This window comes from Phalangium opilio, unplaced genomic scaffold (assembly GCF_054372755.1).
Source record: "Phalangium opilio isolate 3A_F unplaced genomic scaffold, DU_Popi_V2 ptg000073l_1, whole genome shotgun sequence".
Lineage (NCBI taxonomy): Eukaryota > Metazoa > Arthropoda > Arachnida > Opiliones > Phalangiidae > Phalangium > Phalangium opilio.
In genome coordinates, this window is record NW_028324183.1 from 746322 (window position 1) to 762369 (window position 16048).

The 16048-nt window shown below is 40.3% G+C and overlaps 1 protein-coding gene across 1 annotated transcript; it reads left to right on the plus strand.

The window, feature by feature from the left end:
* The first annotated feature begins 3663 nt into the window (after nt 1-3663).
* LOC149659236 (nuclear apoptosis-inducing factor 1-like) lies at nt 3664-4585 on the plus strand. Its single transcript, XM_089844023.1, has 2 exons — nt 3664-4094; nt 4540-4585. The coding sequence occupies exons 1-2, from the start codon at nt 3664-3666 to the stop codon at nt 4583-4585; spliced, it is 477 nt and encodes a 158-aa protein (XP_089700149.1).
* The last annotated feature ends 11463 nt before the right edge of the window (nt 4586-16048 follow it).

The following is a 16048-nucleotide window of genomic DNA, read 5'->3' on the forward strand; positions in this document are numbered from 1 at the left end:
CTTACGATTAATAATGCATCACTCTACCTTTTTCCAAAACAAATCGAGACGAGATACTTTTATCTAATTCTTGTTTAACAAATTTTGGTATGGTAATATGTTTGAATAATGGTTAACCGATCCCCGAGCCCTAGACGGGCTGCGGCCCCGGCGCCAGTCAGAATTAGTGCGATTCGGGGTAAATGGCGACGGGCGGAAGTTGAAGCTGGGGCTGGGTCGGAACGGCGAGCGGTTTCGGTTGTCAGTAGTATACGAGCCGGAGTGGTAAGGCGAATCATCGCGGTTTCTCGACGGGTGAAGATCCTCAGGAGATCGAACATTCTCTCGACAATAGGAGGCATAGTGATCTTTGCGTCCACACTTGTAGCAGGCAAGGCCAGATGGGCTAGGGTCACGACGACGAGACGCAGAGCGCAGGGATTCCATTTCTCGTCGTAATTCCTTTATCTCCTGGCGCAGGGCCTCCAGTTCTCCCCCGGCAGTGGTTTGGTATAGAGCGGGAGCGACTGTAGAGGGTACCGGCGCAGCATTTCGGGTGGCTAATTGTGCGAGTAGTTCCAGGATTTTTCCGTCCGAAGAGTTCGGTAGTAGTGACGAACTGGACTGCACCGAATTCAGCAGGTGTAACTTGATGAGGAAGTCTTGAAGGCTGTTAGGACAGATGAGGACTAACTTGTCGCATATTTCCGGAAGCAACCCTCGGAGGAGAAAGTTTATTTTCTCGGAGTCGTCCATCCCCGCATTGGCCAGGGAACACAGAGTCATAGTGTCCCGGTAATACTTTACAGGGTCCATTCCGGGGAGGTGCCGTTGTGCAAGAAGTTCGTTAAAGATAGCCTGACTGGATCGACCAAATTCATTCAAGAGCGCTGTCTTCCATTGGTGCCAAGTATTAAGCGGGTTTGATGCCTTTGTTCGGACCTGGGTGGAGTACCAGGTCAGGGATTTTCCCACAAAGGCCGAAGGAAGCAGTAAAAACCGGTCGGCATCAGATTTGCCCGTGGTTCTCTGTTCGAATAGAGTAAGGAAGTCGTTGACGTCCTGCTTGTCTGGATCAAAGGTGGGTACGTCTCGTTGAAGATTCATAGCGCCGAGGGCGGCGGCCACGATGGTAGCTATGTCAGCAGCCGACGTCATGTTGAAGGATGGTGCGGACGGTAGTTTACGACGGATCGGTCGGTCTAACCCTTGGAATTCTGGTGCGAGGTGAAGCTTGCGTCGGGATATTCGGGCTACAGGCTCGGAGGGAGTAGCGTCGGGTGCGGCCGCGGATATCGGATATCCAGCGGTCCAATGGAGTTCAGTATCGGCGGAGTAAGCGGACGAATATGGGGAGAGAGACGGTTCTCTACTCATGAGAAATACTTGAGCTCGGTACAATCGGTGCCCGGCGTCTCCACCAGTTGTCAGGCGTAAAAAGTAGTCGGGTCGGAGTTGTACTAGTAATTAATGCGAATTTATTGATACAAAATATTTACAGATACTTGGGTATTAGTAAAATATAAATTTAGAAGTTAATACGCGACGAAGAATGAGTAATGGCGCGGGAGCGAAGGTCGGGCTGGCCGGAACGCGGAGGCTCTATAGCCGGGAGGCTCTTGGTTAGTTTGCTGGGGCCGGTTTTTCCATCTAATTCTTCCCAGTTCGCTAACCCTTGGTAGGCTCGGCTTTTCAGCCTAAATAATTCCCACCAAGTTGAGTCCCAGTCGAGAGATGATCCTGTTAGAGCCTCGAGCTGGCCTTTTATACCCTAGCCAGCCCCAGTCCGTATCACTGCATCCCTAGACCACTACAGAGGGCTGAAAGATTATATTACGGAGCCCCTGCTACGAACTCGGGTCCCTTTGATTCTACTTGGTGATGACTGGGGATTCCCTAGCGGAGATGTTTTTCTCCCTGGCGATTTTGTTGTAGGCTTATGGTTTCCATCTTCCTGGCTGTCTTTTGGGGTCGCTGACAATATGCAGGAATACATAGATTTACTACTTGGAATCTTTAAGAGGCCATAGACCCCATACAAATATCTGATTGACTGTGAGGGGAAGCGCCAAAAACTTTTAAACCGCCTGCTCCTCCTTCCTCGCGTCTCATTGGTTATGCGAATGTGTGGGACAGATCGAGATCATGACCTTTTAAGCTGTCGTCTGCATCAGTTTCGGCTCGGAAATGGTCGCAAAGTGCGAGAACTTGGAACAGTTTGACGTTTTTGAAGCGGAAATTTCTCTAACTGTAACACAAGTCGACGATCTAGAAGTAAGTGTAGCTCGAAATTCAGTATTGAAAACGAATGCTATAATCATTTCGAGAAAAGATGACGTTTACCTCCTCTTAAACCCTAAGCATTTGCATAGGGATACTGATGTTTTGCTTTTGTATTACTTTGGTGAAGAGTGGAAGGAATTAAATTGTTACTCCACCCTGTGAGAATAGAAATATCGAGTTCTTAACTGAAAGCAAGTCTCCAACTATTTTCGCCTCTTTTTTTTTTTCTTTTTGAAACGTAATCCTAGGTCTACTCGTTCAGACGACGTATCATGTTTACATTCGGGAGTCGCGGCGAAGGTCGCAAAATACGTCAATGTCACGTGGTTTTAAGATCGAATAAATTATGCATGACGTCAACGGTGACGGTTTCCACACCTCCCCTTTCAGTCAAGCACCCAGGCCCATAAAATGGCCTCTTAAAGATTCCAAGTAATAAATCTATGTATTCCTGCAATATGCTATAGGGACTTCTGTATCATCCTGAATTTGGGATAGAAGGGCACCTAACCCTGCGTCCCTAGCATCTGTAGTTAGAATGAAAGGGGAATCCCTCCTAAAGGAAGCCAAAGGCGGCGCCTTGCATATTTCTTCCTTTATTTTATCGAATGCCATCTGCTGTTCAGTACCCCAATTAAATTTCTGACCTTTTCTTTTAAGTTTATCAATTGGAGCTACTATTTGAGAATTGTGATTAATAAACCGGTTATGCCAACCTGCCATCCCTAAAAATCTTTGTACTTCCTTAATATTTTTAGGAGGAGGGAATTTCTTAATGGCTTCAATATTAGAGGGGTCAATATGCACTCCTTGTTCATTAACTATGTGACCGAAAATAACTGCTTCTTTTTGAGCAAACCGATATTTCTTTAACTGAAGGGTGAGCCCCGCTTCCTTTAATCTATTTAGGACGTATTCCAAACACGTTAAGTGTTGATTCCAATCTTCACTAAGAGAGATTAAATTGTCTAAATAGTCAATTAAATGAAAGTAATCGGCGTCTCTAAAAATCTCGTCGATTAAACGTTGGAAAGAGCTAGGGGCGTTACAAAGCCCAAATTGGAGTACGTTAAACTCGTACTTTCCCATATGAGTCACGAAACCAGTTTTTCAATATGTGTTTTTAATCGGTAATGAATTGTCTGGGTTTGCTGCTTTGCTCTATGTTTGCAATACGTTTCATAGTTATCTTTCAACAATGTTTCGACCCTAGGTCACTTTTCTTCCTGTAATCTGTTAACTATACTAGTGTTTGCAGGAACATGTGTTAGTCCTCTAAAACTAAGCTGTAGTAATATATACCCTTACTACTTTTACCACTGAGCTTTTCTGCTAGAAATGTGTACTTCAGTATGTTGTATTCTAACCCTTTACTCATGATTTACACTGAGATTTCAAGAAATGTCAAGTTCGTCAAAGAAAGTACCATTTTCGCAAGACGAAATTGAAACGTTGGTGACCCAGCTCGAGGCCGTTCCTTCACTCGTCTTGAACGAGTATGGCTGTACCCCTGAGCAGCGCAGAAAGATGTGGAGTCGAATCACTGAACGCGTCAATGCTGTCAAACAACAGCAGCACACGGACGCGGAGGTGAAGAAGAAGTGGTCCAACCTAAAAGGAGTTGTACGTAAGAAGGCGGCAACCATTGCTCAGGAGAGACGTAAAACTGGTGGTGGTACCAATGCATCAGAACCGCTTACACCAATTGAGGCGAGGATTTCCGCATTGATTCCGAAAGTTTCAATGCAAGGGATCTCTCGAGCCTATGATTTTGGTCGTAACTGGATTGCACAGTCTGATGCAGGTCCATCGTCAGCTCCTCAATATGACCCGTACGTGCTTTTTCTCAGAACATTGTTTATATTATCAAGAGAGAAACAGTTAAAACATTCCTTTTCGTCCATCTTTGGTACAATGAACATTATCTTTCTATTCCTTTAATGAAGAGGAATGGTTATTAATAGTAGGCATGTATGTTCTTAGATGCTAACGTTACTGATCCCGAGGATAGCTGCTCCGGTAGTGGCCCTCCAAAATCGGGTATTGCTGCACCAGAGGCAGAAGCAAGCTGCTCCACCAGTGAAGCACCAGAAACTTGTAAGTTTGATTGTAGCCTGTTCTGTACATTGGTGTTATTATCCCCGAACACAATGAAAGCAGTTACAGACATTGGAAATGTTCCTACTCTTTTCTGAAACATATCCAATACCAATGGCTTCTTTTGTTGAAACACTGGCTGTATTGGCTATTATGCACTCCGACCTATTAATAAAATAGGTGCGAGAAAGACAAACCTCAGTTACTTAGAATTGCTTACACGTGACAAGACAGATCGATATTACCCTATGACTTCATGGTTGGTTTGTTTATAAACTGACTGTACGTATCTTATAGCTGAAACGCGAGCCAGAAAAAGGCCTCTCACGCACAAGGAGGAGATGGCAGCTTCAGCCAAAGCGTGCGCCGAGGCGGCCAAAGGTCAGAGGTTGGCAGCGGAACGTTTAACCGAAGAGACCAAACGTCAGAGGGTTGCGATCGAAGCGTCCAATGACACCCAGCGCCAAATCCTTCATGTACTTGAAGGTATAAACGAAAATTTAGCCTTTAGGCGTGAAACCGATCGGATGAATGCTGAGGCTAGGCTCATAGAAGCCGAAAACATTAGAACATTGCTAAGCCGATATCCAAATCCATCCAACCCTAATAACGAGTCGTAGTTATTTCCTAAGTTTAATTTTTTATAATTTGCATGTTAAAGCCACATGCCTACCTTATTATTTTCCTGTATATAGTTTTTCCATTGCCTTTCTTTGCTTCATGTACATTATTTATTGCCTTATTTAATTTATTTTGTTACTGCATGGTAAGTTCCCGTGCACTTTGGCCTTTAAATTGTTTCATTTCTTTATTTCTTGCATGCTAAATTCCCCGTGCACTTTGGCCTTTAAATTGTTTAATATGTTTATTGAATGAATTTGCTTTATTTCTTGCATGCAAAAAACCCCGTGCACTTTGGCCTTTAAATTGTTTAATATGTTTATTGAATGAATTTGCTTTATTTATTGCATTCTAAATTCCCCGTGCACTTTGGCCTTTAAATTGTTTCATTTCTTTATTTCTTGCATGCTAAATTCCCCGTGCACTTTGGCCTTTAAATTGTTTTATATGTTTATTGCATGAATTTGCTTTATTTATTGCATTCTAAATTCCCCGTGCACTTTGGCCTTTAAATTGTTTAATATGTTTATTGCATGAATTTGCTTTCTTTATGTATTGCATGCGGAATTAGGCATGTTGCAACGGTTTCGACGTAAACTCTGTTGCAATGTGAATTTACTTTCTTGCCTTAGTGTAAATAGCTTGAGTATTATTGGTACGATATATCCAGCTAAGATGCTACTGATTGGCTTCTTCAGAATATACATTATTGAATATCATTATTGGTTGCATAATTATTGTCCTGGCTTTTCACAGCGTTTGCCCTATTTGCGACAAATTCATTATTTAATTAAACCTTCATTTATTACTTGCTCTATTTGGTATGAATTTATTAAGTATTCTTATTTTATTTCAAGTCGTGCATAACATGCGTGGCATTTAACGTTTCTTAATATTTAATTTATTGAGCTTCTGTCCTTTGCGCTATTTAAGGTCATTGTTCACACTTAATATGCATGGTAATATACTGTTTATTTGCTTTAAATTTTTGGGTTGTTGACAAAGCTTGCTTTTTATTTGTTGGCGTGCGTTCTATATTTTCATTGCATTTAATGCTGATTGTTATTTACTTTATGGCATACACTATTTGCAGTACCTTTACGAGTAAGAAAAAGGCGACAGATAATATATTGCGTGCACTCTTTACACGCTCACCACCGTTTACACATCACTAACTGTTAATTTATTGATAGCTCTTATTCTCCAATACATGGAGCAAGTTATTAATGATGTCTTATCTAAGCTTTAAATGTGTGCTGCCTCCACTGCAGTGTAATCGGTACAAACTCATCAATCCTTTCCTAAGAATCTTTGTCGACCCGTATAGTTATGTGAGACTACATGGGTTAAATGTACCCATTGTGGAATGAAGGTGTAACACGTTGCAGGTGAACTGCAACGCAACGGGCACTTAAAAGACAGCAAGGGGAGTTTCACGTGTGTGCGATATTACTTCTTATGTAGGTCCAAATTGAGAATAAAACAGATTTGTGCATGTTACAGGACCAGACAGACAAGACTGTAAACCATGGAAACTGTGCCTGGGCAGATTCTTTTTTCATGGAGATCGACTCAAATCTTGTCATGGGTTGAAGGATGCAATGGTTCATCTAGTAGTTGGTTCCCATCGTCAGTGGTCTTCGAATGACGTAGTTGTATAGGTGTGGTGTCTGGTTGACCTTGCAGCCGCGGTACCCAATAGGCATGAGTGAAATGTAGTGTCGAATTAGATAAGACGCATTCTAGATGAGCGCAAGTTGTGGGCTGTGCTAAGGTCCAAACTCGACCGACTGTTATACGTGCTGATTGTTGAAGACGAAAGTCTAATGACCTTGTTTTTCTATCGCTCAGCCTCTTTTCAGCAGTCTTGTCATAAGCGGAGGTGCTATGCCATGATACAAGACAAAGAGTGCTAGTTGTGTGCTGTGATAAGGTCCTAACTCGAACGACTGTTATACGTGCTGATTGTTGACGACTAAGGTCTAATGACCTGGTTTTTCTATGGCTCAGCCTCTTTTCAGCAGTCTTGTCATAAGCGGAGGTGCTATGCTATGATACAAGACAAAGAGTGCTAGTTGTGTGCTGTGATAAGGTCCTAACTCGAACGACTGATATACGTGCTGATTGTTGACGACTAAGGTCTAATGACCTGGTTTTTCTATGGCTCAGCCTCTTTTCATCACAGACTTGTCTGGTTCGTCACTCCTACACAAAAATCAGAAAGTTACACTTTTTTACATCCCAATATTATGTACATGTGTCACATGTGCATGGTAATCGGTTACAATATGTCGTTATGTCGATGATCACCAAGTGAACCCCAATATATCATTACTTTGTATGTTTCACATTTATCAGTATCTTTATAATCTAGGCTATAGGTTCTACCCTGTTATTTATCGTCCTTTGGGACACGTCTGAGCAGGGAAATTCACCACGGGAGTCAAAGGGGTTTCGTTAAATGTAACGTGCTTTTGGATAGGATTAGGACTTACATTTTCGAGTGTTAAGCTCACAACAAAAGAGGTTGAAAAGTTTTATTCCACTAAAAGTGTACCTGGAACCATTAATGGTCTTCTGCAGTAGGGTTTTTAAGGCCATCTTCAATCAACAGACAATTAGCTTTTCTAAGCATCTAGTATTGATTTATGCATGTTTTATTACTAACATGTGTATTCAGTTCGAGCTAGTTATATTGTTGTAAGACCAAGTAAACGCTGGATTACAGTTATTGTCAAATTTCCCCCTCCCCCCTGCGACCTCCGTGTGGGCTCCAGGGGATGGTGTCAGAGGCCTTCTCGTGGCGAGGGGGCCCGAGCCTTGGCGCCTTATGCCAGGCCGCGAACTGTCTGACACCAACGCGTGACTAATAGCTGGCATACTACAGCTCAGGGGCCGTGGCCGACGTAGGCCAACGTATAGTTTGGAGTAAAACATATGAATGTCCCAAGTGTTTTAGTAAGTCCCGGCAACGAATAGTTCCAGGTATCTTTTGTATATTCCAATTATTCAATATATCTAGTACAGACGTTTCGTAATCCTATCCTGTCACAAAAATCATATACCCGAATGGAAACATCCTGAGACTTTCGATAACCCCTCAATTACTGATTTAGATGGGTTGTTACACTTCAAAGGCAATGTCTCGCTATGGTACGTAACATGTCTGGCAGAATTGACACGCTGTTGGTTTAACACGATACTAATGAAAAATAAATCAAAGCCCTTACATTCCAGATCAATCAAGGCTTGTCTTGTTCTCCTGCCTGCTTGTAGCAGCTCGTTATCATCATCAGCATCATCATCATCGTCGTCATAATCAACAGGGTTTCTTGCAACGTTTGGATTTGGTACAACTGCAATGGAATAGTTTTCTTTAAATCTCATGTTCCATACAATAATTAATAATGTGTCTATTGAAGGGATCTTCCTGCAGGATGACCATTGCGAAGCCTTGGAATTATTATCAGACACTAGGGCACGTATAATTAAGTAATAGGAAATAAAAAAACTAAGTGTTTGAAACCTAGGTGTATGAAGGCCATTGCTAGTGAATTTATTGGAAAATTGATGACTAAAACAAACACTGTCACTCAGTTGAGCATATGGCAACTAAAATAAACGCGATAATTAAACGTCATTTACCGTTTTCTGCAGGCATTGCTTCACCCAACAAGAAGTTGTGAAGGAGACAGCAAGCACTGATGATGTCGTTGACTTTCTCAGGCTTGTAGTACAACACACCTCCAGACGAATCCAAACATCGAAATCGCATTTTCAAAATGCCATTCACCCTTTCTATAACATTGCGACCTAGGTGACAAAAATGTTTACATCAATGTGTGTGCTCTATATAGCTCCTGCTTTAAACAAAAAGACTTAACAACAAATTGGTGCAATATTGAAGCCTTATATTATAGCCCTATATTATTGATGTAACACTATGTGGATTAATAACCATAAGTTACCTGACATGTGACGTTGGTTGTACCGTTGCTCATTCGGCGTTCTAGGTTGAAGAAGGGGAGTCATTAAAAATGGCTGAAGAGGATAGCCACTGTCTCCAAAAAGATATCCTTCAGGCATTTCATGATTCTTAAATCGCTCCAGCACGCCACAGAATCGCCAAATGAAAGCATCATGAGTGCTACCACCCCATTGAGCCACAACATCCGTGATACGGATTTCGTTGTCACATATCTATAGCATGATAAAGGACTGTTAGTTGTCAGTTTGTCTATAGTTAGATAGAATTAGAATATCATTTACCAATTGCAAATTAATGGAATAATTTCCATGCCTATAAAGATAGCCATTGGGTTCCTCAGCCGGTTTTTTAATTAGGATGTGGGTGCAGTCAATAGCACCAAGAACATCAGGGAAAACGCACCTGGCTCTGAATGACGCCTGCAACAGTCGTATTAAATTTTAGAATTCTATTACACAATCTATCGTCTCAAACTAAATACCAACCTTGATCGCTTCCACTTCGGCATTTCCAGTGGGAAAGCGTATATAATGCGTCATCGTGGCATTGATTGCATCAGTAACTCGACCAATAGATCTACTCACTGATGGTTGGCTCATTCCATGTTCGTAATTGCTTGCAAGGCTGTGTTGGAAAGAGCCAGAGCCATAGAAAAGCAAGGTAACTAAGACCTCGTCTTGAACATTAAGCATGTATAAGCCTTGGGGGCGCTCTTTCAGTAGTTCCGGCGTTAACATTTTGACAAGTGCCTCTACTTTAACCTTTGTCATTCGATACTGGCGCAAAAATTCAGCATCCGGCAAAACAAATCCATCTCCTCTAATCCTTCGATAAATTACACGTTCCTCTTCTTCTAAGGCAGCATCAGCCATCAAAACACCACCGATCGCGGCCATTGTAGGAAAGAGAATAAATGCTGTCGTCTGCTTTCGGTGCGTTCAGCAATGAAATGTAACCGAAATCCCAAACTGGTTAACCGGGTTTTAAGGTTGAACGAAAGCTCTTTCCACGTAGAATTGTTTAAAATTCCCGCCCAGCATCTGCCTGTTTTTTCGACCTAGCACGTCACAGAATCCAAAATAGTGACGAAAGCGTTTCCGCCACTCAGAAGAGAGAATCCAATTTCGCTCCGGACCAATGAGCGAGGAGAATCCAAGGGGGCGGGGAAGGCTAAGCCTGCAGAATACGGCGGCTGAACTGATTGACATACTAAAAAAATTCTAGATAACATCTGTGGAAGGGGTGTGGCTTGTGACATGGAGGCAAGATATGCCCTGCCAGAACCAAGGAGTGGAAGCTCCAAGAGTTCTGGCAGCCATGTTACACAGTTGTCAATCAAAACTTGTACTTTTTTCTCCTCACGATGAATGGTGGTATTTAGGTCCGTTTGAACTTGGTCACATTCTTGAATAATATCCTGGTTAGTTTGCGATTTGGCAGAGATTCTTTCGAGGTTACCCTTTTTATTGCTGGACTTATCGCTTAGCTGCATATACTTTGAAAAATAATCGCTAGGTTTCTTTGAAACATAGTCTGTGATTCCAAGTAACAGTCGTTGGTGTCCAAGTTGAATTTCGAAATCATTAGGACTGTCTGCATAATTTCCGTAATAGTCTTCTGGGATTTCGCCGTCCTTTATAAACTTTACAATTTTCGTTTTGACAAACTGTTCCATTCTTGTTATATCTTCGCTAGTCAGTGTTCTCATGGACAATTGGTTGTCAAACCCCATTATTCTTAAAGATTTTTTTAAATAAACTGGTAGTTCTATAGAGAGATCTGAACAAACTATGGACCAAAATCTATCTCCTGGTTTAGGTGATGCCATATCTGACCCGATCTGACCCTAAAATCACCAACAGGAACGATATAAAGATTAGAACAATGCTGCGCAATGTCAGATAATACGCGAGTTCGAATGGAGAAACCGAGGGTCTTTACTTAAACTTAGAATGAATTGGACAAACAGTTTTATAATCGACTAGCTTTTAACCCGCGGCGTCGCTCGCGTGTAATAAGAACTTCCATCAAAATGATATAAAGAATGGGAAGATTTTAGTGATGGCTAATATTTTTGTAGCACCCTAGGAACGAAGGCACTTGGCGTTGCCCGTCAGCCCGTCAGCCCGCCGGGACAGTTTTCATTACTTTTCATGCGGACATTATTCCATATAGAAGGGTTTTTTAGTTTTAGGCCACCATTTAAACAGATGGCAACAAATCGAACCCGAAAGACCATTCAGCCCGTCTATAGGTTAAAGGAAACCATTGTACTAAATATTTGTGAAATCGGTTGAAACGCGCGGACTTTATTGCATGGAGAATATTTTCTTACATTTATGGGCGCCATTTTAAAAGATGGCGACAAATCGAACCCGAAAGTCCATTTAGCCCGTCTTAAGGTTAAAGTAAACCAGTGTATTTAATATTTGCGAAATCGCTAGAAACGCGCGTACTTTATTGTAAAGAGAATATTTTTTACATTTCTGGTCGCCATTTTTTAAGATGGCGGCGGATTGGAAAAATCTTTCTTAGTACGCGCCTACTACTTATGAGTAACGTTCCTGCAAAGTTTCAGCCTTCTAGGGCAAGCGGTTTGGGCTGGGCGTTGATTATCAGTCAGTCTGTCAGTCAGTCAGTCAGGACTTGATTTATATAGATATAGATTTAGATAGGTATCAAAACCAATGAAAAATCTTACCTAATAGTTTTGGTTAGTTTTATATATATTTTCAATGTCTCCAAATATCAAGTGCAAAGTTTTTTAGTTGAAATAGTGACCAACTACTTTGAAAAAGTGACTAAATTGTAACTAAACTATAACTAAAAATAAACTTAATATTAAATCTTTAGCTAGGAAACTAGAAAGAAAACATTGACAAGGCTTAGCATAAAAAACCGCCTGACTGACAATTAAAAATTCCACTACCAAACGAGTTAATAATGTAAAGAAATTTACAGTATGTCTAACCGACTCAATCAAATTTAAGGTCATTTACAATATTTTTGATTTAAATTACCAGTTTAATCTAGAAATAGTTAAGAGAAACTGACCTGTAAGCTTTCTATAACTAGAACCTCTCTCCAAAAAATAGCATACTGCGCGAAAAGCGTACTCTATTAAGCGGTACGGTAACCCTGCTGGCGCTTTAGCCCACTCAATCATGCTGGCAGCGCAACCGAAAATACCGCGAAAACCAGTGCGAAAGAGAATTTTTTTTCCATTTAAGGACCATCTGTTTTACTAATACAAGAAAATTTTGGAATATTGCCCTATTACACCAATTTTTTGTAAAAATATACCATAATACGTGAGACTTGAGAAATTTCCGATACTACATTGTATTATAAAAAACAACACCGTATTAGAAAAAATACATAGTATTACAAAATAATACACCGTAATACAAAAAATACACCGTATTACATGAATCTTTTCAAAAATTACTTCGTATTACAAAATATTTCCTTGTATTACACGAATCCCGGTATATTACCTAGTAATACATGATATGACAGGGAATACATTATACTACTTCGTATTACTTAAATATTACAAATATTATTTCGTACTACAATCTAAAGCGTACACCTAATACACAAAGTGGTTTCCCCCTCGGGAAATGCAAGCAATAGGAGAAAATGTACAAATGTAACAAAACTACCAGGAAGAAAGCCTTTCCATATTCCAGATGACCTAAAAGAGGAATATCCATTCTTAAACAGCTAAAAATACATAAAGCGAGACCGTTACTTTCCTACAAACGCACTTACTCCAAGTTCACCAAAAAAATTGGCAAACAACCTCGGGTATCAAGAGAAAACCACAACCATTGGACAATGCTAAAATAGTATTAGTTGGTAATCTTCGAAGTTCCAAAGATGCTCTGAAGAAAACCATAGCCCGATTTGGACGCAATGTTGTCTCTCAAATTGACAAAACTACACCTTGCGTTATAAGTACCAAGGAAGATGTTGAGAAAAATATCAAGAAAATTCGTTAAGACTTTTTAAGTGCTGTGGAAAATGGAGGTTTAGTTCTTATGACCCAACAATACAGCATAGCCAGTTTGGGTGGAAATCCTGAAGACAGAATTAATTCTTACGCTGCTGAAAAAAGACTCAAAAGTGCGGCTGTAGGAAAAAGTTACTCAACATTCTCATCTGGAAAGAGTACGAAAGTTAAACTGACAGTGAAAGGCAGCGTGGCTGTTGAACTAGATTCAAATCTTGAAGCCATCACACACTAGTTAGAAAACGAAGAAAGAGCTTTCAACGCTGTTCTCGCGAATGTCGACATTACTCAAGGATCTAATTCATTTTACAAGCATCAACTTCTAGAGTCAGACAAAGGAAACAATTACTGGGTGTTTCGGAGCTGAGGACGTGTTGGAAATACTATTGTTGGAAACAAGACGGAACAGTTTGCCTCTAAGTATGAAGCTGTTGCCGAATTCAAAAGGCTTTACGAAGGAAAAACAGGAACTCCGTTGGAGTTACGCCACACTGCCTCAAAGGTTCCTAATAAAATGTATCCACTTGACATTGACTATGGCGCCGAGAATGGAACTTTAGAAAAACTGGTAGTAGGATTTGGATCTAAACTTCCCAACGCCATCCAAGAACAAATTCGCCTTATCTTAGACGGGAAGAAAAGGCCATGTTGGAGTTTGAAATTGATCTAAAGAAAATGCCATTAGGAAAACTTTAGAGAAAACAAATTTAATAGGCGTATGCCGTTTTGACGGAACTCCTGGCTTTACTCGAAAATGAACGTGTCAATAACAAGAAAGCCCAGCTAATAGCTTGCACCAATAGATTCTTTACGCTAATACCTCATGATTTTGGAATCAAAGTGCCCCCTCTTTTGGATAATGTTGAGACTTCGCCAACCCTATTTTATTCCCGTTTTTAAAATGTGACCGTATTTATGCCTATTTTTAAATTTAAATTTTATTTATATTTTTAAAATGTGACAATATATTATTTATATTTTTAAAATGTAAAACTATTTTAGTCCTATTTTTAATATGTGGCGCTATTTTATCTATAGTTTTAAAATGTTGTAACATTTCTATGTGATAAGAAAAGGTAATTATAAATGTAGAAGTGCAAACAATTCCCAAATATTCTAATAATTCGTGATTTTGAATTACCCAAGCCCATCCCTCTGCCCCACAGTTTTTCTGGTTTTAAAATTTCGCGGGAGAAAAAAAGGTTCTGAAAAGCGACATCTATGCGCGGTGCCGAAATACGCCTTGACTCCCTTCCCGCCTCCCGGAGAATGCGCGCTCAGGAGTCAGGCCTGGATTAATTATGTTGGCAAAAGTAGTGTAAAGCCGCACTTCGTACCTCCGTAGGTGTAGAATGTAGGTGTAGAATGTAGGTGTAGAGTGTAGGTGTAGAATTTCAAGGTCACCCTCTCTCCACGCCCCCTTGGGAAACTCGCGCGCGCCCCCTCGCGGGAAAACTCGCGGGCCCCCGCGCGCCCCCTGGCGGCTGCGCCCCCTGGCGGCTGCGCCCCCTCGCGGGAAAACTCGCGCGCCCCCTCGCGGGAAAACATTGCGCGGGAATCTGGCAGTCCTGTCTACAACTGTCTCTGTGACGTCATTGGCGGGAAAATCTACAACTGTATTTGTGACGTCATTGGCGGGAAAACACCGTGCGCCGCCTATTGGGAAACTCCTCCCTTCTACAACTGTATTTGTGACGTCATTTGAAGAATTGTTGTATTGCGTAACGTATATTAAGGGGTTGCGGTAAAGTTTTATCATTGTTAAATGAAGATGTGTCAAGTTCATAGCGTAGCGGATAAAGTAGAGGTTTGGATCGGTAACGTCTTATCCCCGGAGGTTTACTGGAAAAGGACTGATACGGGTGTAGAGTTATGCTTGCAAAAGGAACTATGGTGCAATATCTTTGAGTATACCAACGAGATTGATACCTTCTTCGAGGGTAATTCGCCGCGTTTTTCCGTCTGGTTATATCCTACTACTTCAAATTTGAAATTGGAATGTTTTACCCGTGGAAAGAAACGTATATTGGACATTAGAAAATACACTAGAGGAAAATGTGAAAAATATAACGTCATGTACGCTACTGGCGAGGGAATTTCCCTTAATCATACTTCTTGGGAACACTTAAAAAAAATTAGAGGACTGCTTGACAATGAGTTGGTAGAGAAAACTAGAGCCGTGGAATCCATGAGAGAAGCTGTTCTTAAGAATCTGACTGAAATATTATTGGAAATAACCAAATATTGTCAAAACGAGGCCTGTCAAAACCAGATTGCTCACGATGTACAATGTGAATTAGAGGAAAGTGATTGGAATGAAAGAGTGCAAAAAAACCTCATTAAAGCCTTGAAAAAAATTGATTATGAAAAAGTTTTGGAAAATTATAGAAATGATTTTGGTTCTAACCAACCAATTGACGAGCCATTTCTTTTTAATTGTATCATAAACGATATTGACTTTTTCAAAACTAAGTTAATCTATACTTGATATTCAAGTAATCTCAATGTTATTTGTTTATGATCTGTATAATTGCTGATTTAAATAAAAAAAACCACAATAAAATACACTAAAAGTAAATAAAATACACTAAGGTACAATAAATCTATAATAAAACACAATAGAACACTCTAAAACTATACTAAACCAAGATAAATTATCACTATGCAGCCAAAGGTAGAAAAAACTAGTTGGTTTATATTGAACTGGTATTGGGTGAAAAGCGTTTCAAAAATGGTACACCTACTGTTTCCGTTTTGTCGTGACAGATGTTCGTGGAATGGTTAGTTGATTCAAACGAAAAATATCATAATAATTTTGGAGTGATATTTGGGATGTAGGTAAGGAAATTTATTTCGTTTTACTTTAATGTTATAAATGCACAATATATAAATAAACTAATAATAAACTAAATACACTAATAATAAACTAAATACTTTGTTTCACGTGTTATTATGATCAATATGATATTGAGTCTTACAGAAACTTTGTGAAAATACGCATGTACCCCACGTATTACGTGATATAGGAAATATAATACAAAAGTAACAGAAATTAAACAATATTT

Excerpts from the sequence above, each read along its gene's own strand:
- LOC149659236 (XM_089844023.1), top strand. The coding sequence starts at position 3,664 with ATGTCAAGTTCGTCAAAGAAAGTACCATTTTCGCAAGACGAAATTGAA. Across the intron at positions 4,095-4,539 it reads TCAGCTCCTCAATATGACCC|GTGCGAGAAAGACAAACCTC; the intron begins GTACGTGCTTTT and ends TTAATAAAATAG.